This window comes from Salvia miltiorrhiza, chromosome 6, assembly GCF_028751815.1.
Source record: "Salvia miltiorrhiza cultivar Shanhuang (shh) chromosome 6, IMPLAD_Smil_shh, whole genome shotgun sequence".
In the NCBI taxonomy this organism is placed as follows: Eukaryota; Viridiplantae; Streptophyta; class Magnoliopsida; order Lamiales; family Lamiaceae; genus Salvia; species Salvia miltiorrhiza.
The window spans coordinates 12571962-12578671 of NC_080392.1; the positions used below are offsets into that span (position 1 = coordinate 12571962).

General features: G+C 36.0%; 1 protein-coding gene across 1 annotated transcript; it reads left to right on the forward strand.

The window, feature by feature from the left end:
• The first annotated feature begins 421 nt into the window (after positions 1–421).
• On the forward strand, positions 422–1934 carry LOC130988736 (NAC domain-containing protein 92-like). Its single transcript, XM_057912676.1, has 3 exons — positions 422–878; positions 960–1234; positions 1326–1934. The coding sequence occupies exons 1-3, from the start codon at positions 692–694 to the stop codon at positions 1755–1757; spliced, it is 894 nt and encodes a 297-aa protein (XP_057768659.1). The 5' UTR covers positions 422–691; the 3' UTR covers positions 1758–1934.
• Positions 1935–6710: the final 4776 nt, after the last annotated feature.

Sequence of the window (6710 nt, forward strand, 5' to 3'; positions counted from 1 at the left end):
CCCTGCGAAAAAAAATCACCCTCCAGATACAATATCAGCCATAGGATTGATAAAATAAACGCCCCAGATCGTGCCCTAGATCTCACTAAAATTAAGGGGTCTCATTGGAGCGGCCCCCTATATATATATATATATAAATTTGATTAATTTGATTGAGTTCGGTCGAAAAAACACCAAAGGAGCCGAAATCAAAACTTCTTTGCAAGAAAATAGAATATAACCAATCAAATTTAAATTATTGATTTTGTTTGGTTGGATATTTCATTGTTCAATTTCAAAATATCTTAATTGCATGGTTGATATCATCACTATGACACTATGTCGGTAACAATAATACGTATTAACAAAGTTAAAGGCATAAAAGCTCTCAGATAAAACTGTGACTAAAAAGAAAACAATAGACCACCCTAATTAACACTAGCTAGCTAGTCTAAAAGCTTCATTAAAATCCCAGCTGATTTTCTCTTCTAGAAAACAACTATTTAAGGAGCTGCCCTTCAGCAAAATCTCTTTCATCCAAGGCAACCATCCCCTCACTTTCTCTCCCACATAACAGGAGAAGAGGAGAGACAGCATTCAAATATTCTAACTTTTCAATAGATTATTCATTGATTTCCAACTCTTGCAGTTTCTTTTAGTCTTCTGAGAGAAGTTTGGAAGATTTTCTTGAACAATTTTTGTAGTTTCAAGAATGGAGGGATCATACAGTTATGATAGGAGTGATGAACCCATAGAACTGCCCCCTGGTTTCCGATTCCATCCGACCGATGAAGAGCTCGTGTCTCATTACTTATCTCCGAAGGTACTCGACCGCAACTTCTCCACAAAAGCTATAGGCGAGGTAGACTTAAACAAGGTTGAGCCTTGGGATTTGCCATGTAAGTCTATATTAAGATTTTCTTGATTCTACGAGCGTTTTGGTTCGTATTCGAATTTCAAAATATGCTTTGGATATGTAGGGAAGGCGAAAATCGGGGAGAAAGAGTGGTACTTCTTCTTCTTGAGGGATAGGAAGTATCCGACTGGGTCGAGGACTAACCGAGCCACGAGTGCTGGATACTGGAAGGCCACGGGGAAGGATAAGGAGATTTTCCGAGGACAAATTCTGGTTGGGATGAAAAAGACTTTAGTTTTCTATAGGGGAAGAGCTCCTAAAGGAGTTAAAAGCAATTGGGTTATGCATGAGTATAGATTACAAGGAAAGGGTTCCAATATTTTCTCTACAGCTTCAAAGGTTCACAAGCTCCCCTGTTTTCCTCTGTTTTCCCCTGTTTTTGCTCTGTTTCCTCTGTTCAATTATTGATTAATTTGTTCCTGTTTTGCAGAATGAATGGGTGATTTGCAGAGTCTTTAAGAAGGGCTCAGGAGGAAGTAAAGTCCATATATCAGGGCCGTCGAGTAGCGGTGATTCTTGTCTCGATTTACCTTCGTTGATCGATTTGTCATCTGGTGAAAATACAACGAATGCTGCTGCTCGAGGATCTCATGTGACCTGCTTCTCCAATCTGATACAAGATCAGCAAGATACATCTGTTGACAAATTTACCTCTTCTTCAAACATGAATTTCCTTGATCCACGTATCGAAGATTTGCATTGCCCAGATTCTATTTCGAAACAAGAACAGACAACACTACACCGTTTGTGCAGAACAAATAGCTCATACATTAAGCAATATGCCGCAACTGATTTTGATGATGGAGATATTTCCATCATTTCAAGCGGGCAAATTGAGTTAGATTTCTTGTGGAACTACTGAGTTTTAGAAAATGTAGATTCAGAATAAGAGAAGCAGCAGAAGATTTGGTATTCAGAGTCTGTTAAGATTATTGTTTCTGCATGCATTTCTTAGCTCAAACATGTACAAAAATATGATCAAATCCTAGCTGTGCCTAATAACTCATTTCTTCAATAATATTATGATTTTGGAGACCTATCTTCTTTTCATCATGATGCTTGAGATAAGCACATTTTTTATTAAACCAACAGTAGTTGATGCGTAGGTGGTATCTTCTCTATGAACTACCGAGCCTTGTTAGGCCACCAACCAAATTTTGACGCCTCAAAATATGTTATTTTCTTTAAACCTCCACTCTTACTCAATAACTGGAATTCCTATAAATATAAAAAAGGTCAATCGCATTCTGTACGCACCTTATAGCAGTTGGTGGGATTCAAACTAATACACGACCATCTCCATTGAATTTATATTTTGAATCTTGATTTTTATTTAATATGGAGTAATGAATGACTAACTTGCATTAGCAGAAACTCGAAAGATCAAGGATCATATACAGTGACGTAGCCAGACTTTTCAGTCAGGGGGCCCAAATTCGACTTAATTAATTTGATCAATATTATTTTTGGATCGTCTCAGTTAAATTAAATAATTTTCTAATATAGAATAAATACGCAAATTCTCCTGTGCAGTCAACCGCATACGATGCGGATGATTTGAAAGTTTACATTTTTTTCACAATAATGTTTACTTTTATTCATAAGAACTTTTACTTTTAGTTATTTTCACTCATTAATATTTTTATTCTTAACTATTTGATCGAGTAATCATTGTCGGATAAAAAGTAATTATTGTTACAATGAAATGTAATATTTCTAAATTATTACATTTATTCACGATAACTGTTACTTTTATTCATGAGAACTTGTGCTATTACATAAGTATACATTTGTACGAACAAATATATATCTTATGCTTATTAAAAGTAACCCACTGCATGGGGTGCAGTCAACCGCACATGAGACCAGCCCAAATAAATATATAGAAAGAATCATTTAATCACTTATTCATTTTATTACCAAATTACTTTAGACATTAGTTTCTTAAATTATCTCGAAAAGAAGTTTGAACAATTTAACTGGGACAAGAGAGTAAAAATGACAATATTATAAATTCATAGAAAAAATATAAAAAGACTCCAAATAAATAGCAATTTCAATACAATCACAATCATGCATTAGTTGCATCATGATATTACAAAAATAAAAATAAATACCCTACTATCATAACATTTTCTTTCTTATTTTCATGTTTTGAAATGGCTACATAATCATTTCATTAGTAATATTTACAAACATATCGTTTTACATGTAAGATATATATCAAACAACCATTCAATAGCTTATCTCTCATACAATTGCATAGAAAGAAATTGGGAATTATACTAAAATAGTAATACATTTAAGTATTTATTTAATATTCCTCTAAAAAAAGTATTTATTTAATATTAAATGTATAATTACCAAAATACCCCTAACACTTTTTGAAATTTCCAGTGGGCCCAGTGCCCCCACTGCCCCCCTTTAGCTACGTCAATGATCATATATGTCCACCCCAAACATATAATCTAATGGTATTTCTCAGTTTTAATGGGTGAGAGATCATAGTTCAATCCCACTCCGCCAAGTAAAAAAAATCAATAAAAAAAAATCACAATTGTCTAAATTGTAAGTTCAGTAACTTTTCATTTAATTGTTTTCTTAAAATTTTCCAGAAAAAATAAATCATTATTGATATCGTCATAGTTGATAAGTTAATAATATAAATGATCACACTATTACTCGTGTTTGTGATTTCTCGCATGACTTTGCTTGAGATGTTACTCGCTTGCATGATTTATGTGATTTGCATGATATTTTTATTGATCTGATTGACGTTTTGAGCCGCACACCGATTGTGATGGGGACAAAGGATGTGATGCGTTGGGATTTGATCAGCCATGATGAGTTTTCGATTTTCTGTGCTTGAGATCTTTTCCGGAGACGGCTACCCAAGCAGACCTTATTTATTGATATTTGGAGTGATTGCATTACTTCCACCATCTCTGTTTTTTTGTGGCGTCTGCTTTTTAATCGTCTTTCTGTTGACTCTCCAGCCTGAGGGGCATTTTCCTTACTTCCATGTGTTTGTGTTGTGCTTGTCCTCAGTCTGAGTCGTGTCTGCATGTGTTTCTGTGGAGTGAGGCTGCTTTGATTGTTTGGGCTCATTTTGACTCTTGGTTTCCCTCTGTGCACACACCTCTTCAGACGAGCACTGATATTGCACGTAAATTAGGTCACTGGCGATGCGCCTTCCCTAGGGAGGGCAAGAAGCATATTTTTTTTCTGTTTCCTTGTTTTATTATGTGGTTCCTTTGGACAGAGAGGAATAACCGTAAGCATAGGGCTATTCCTTTTTGTGCCTCTCACATGATTTGGCAGGTGACTCACCATCTTCGTCTTCTTGTTGCGGCGGGGACTATCATTGACAATCACTGGCGAGGATGTGATGCTCCAGTTGCTTTCATGCCTCCAGCTTCCCCCTTGGGGGGGGCTCTTTGCTCCACTATGGTGCGTTGGATTCCCCCCAAATCTCCTTGGGTAAAACTGAATACTGATGGATCTTACGACTCATAGATGCAGCATGGTGCAGGTAGAAGAGTGGTTCGTGATCACACTGGAGCCTTTCTTATTGTATTTTGCACCCCTTGTGTTGCTACTTCTAGTTTTGAGGCTGAGTTAGCTACTCTGTTTAAGGATCTTAGGCTGGTTGTTACATTATCAGCGCATATCTGGGTTGAGCTGGATGCTGTGGCGATTGTTTTGCTCATGTCTGCTGGGCAGCATGGTCATGCTAGTATCCGTCATACGGTTGCTTGGATCTGACAGGTGATTCGTTATCGGCGGGTTCGTTTAACTCACATTCATCGCGAGGGAAACTGGCCTATTGATTTTACGGCGAGGCGAGGACATCAGGTCCATGCTTTGACTACTTTTGACTGTTTTTCTGCTCCACGTTATTTTCTGGCTCTGGTTAGGATGGATCAGCTTGGCTATCCTAACTTTAAATTTCGGTTTCATGTTGATAGTTAGTATGTTCTGGTATTTATGCTTTCTGATGATTTTCCCTTTGTCCTCTAGATGTAGTCACTTTTGGGCTATATCTATGTATGGTTTTGATCTAGCTAGTTTATGGTTTTCCATGTGCTTTCATCTAGCCGTTGTCACTTTTGGACAACATTGTATATGGGATACAAATACTCATCAGCGCTGGACATTATTATTATTATTATTATTATTATTATTATTATTATTATTATTATTATTATTATTATTATTATTATTATTATTATTATTATTATTATTATTATTATTATTAATGTCTATATGCGCCGATACATCAACTGGGATCAAGAGCCTTCAATCACTTAGTAGGGAGTTTACCAGTGCAGCCTATAGTGACCTTCCAGCACAGCTCAAGAGGACTCCCCAGCGCAGACGGAATGAGGATCCTATTCCTATTGTCTGACAAGCCGAGGAAGCCAAACTTCACGCTGCACTGCTAGCATACCTACCCGCGCAGGCAAGAGATGTACTCTCCAACTGAAAGGCTGCAAGTTAGTTAATAAAGGATGAACTTTAGATAATGATAGTTATTCACTTTTGTACATGTAGAGTACGTGAGGACTTAAAAGGTCCAAATTACCCCTGATCTTGTAATCTCTATAAATACCTTGTATCTCCCTTGTAAATGATATAATGAAATAACCACAAAAAGAAATGAAGTGTTCCGCAAGTTCTCTGACTTAACCCTTTGAACTCCGGCGATTTTAAGGGAATTCAGGTCTAATTTTTGCTATTATTTTCCAATTATTGTTAGTAATGCTTTTTTGTTTCACCAGCTTGGCTATCCTATTTTTAGATTTCGGTTTCATGTTGATAGTTAGTATGTTCTGGTATTTATCCTTTCTGATGCTTTTCCCTTTGTCCTCTAGATGTAGTCACTTTTGGACTATATCTATGTATGGTTTTGATCTAGCTAGTTTATGGTTTTCCATTTGCTTTCATCTAGCCGCTGTCACTTTTGGACAACATTGTGTATGGGATACAAGTTGAGGTTTATTTACAGGTTGGGGGTTCGCCTAACCCCTCACCCCTCAGGTGTTTAAAAAAAAACTAGTGACACCTGATAAAATTAAAATTGGAAGCACGAGACTTTTTTTACTCGGGGGAAAGAAAGCGTGAAGTTTGAACCCTAAACCTCACTGTTTGTAAATAGGAGTTCGCAACGCTTTCAAATATAACTATAATGAATAAATTTAAGAGACACATCAATCTTTTAAGCCTCCTTAAATTAGAACTCATGAGCGTACACACACTTTGCTCTCTGGGGCACATGTGTTGAAGGGCGCTTATGAGTCAAAAACTCATAAATGTATATATATACATATATTTTAAGGTTAGTGTTTTATGTCTCGAATTTTCAGCGCTTTTCATAAAATGTCCCGAACATTTATTTTCCCCTAAAAAACTCCAAACTTTCAGTTTTTTCTATAAAATGTCTTGCTATTCAAAATTTAATGACGGAAAGATGATTATCTCGACGAATGAAATATTTTGAGTATCGTCATTGTTGAAAAATTATATTAGGAACCACCATTGCTGGGAAACATTGAAAGTTCGGGATTTTTTTTTTCTGTCATCGAATTTTGTATAGCGGGACATTTTATGAAAAAAAATTGAAAATTCAAAAAAAAATTAGGAGAAAATGAAAGTTCAGGATATTTTATGGAAAATGCTGAAAGTTCGGAACATAAAACACTATTAATCCTATTTTTTTAACATCCGAAAAAACCTTGACAGAGATTGCTCCACTAGTCTTAAGTTAAGGTAACTAAAGTTAAAAATTATTGATTCACTATGTTTGATTCACTTG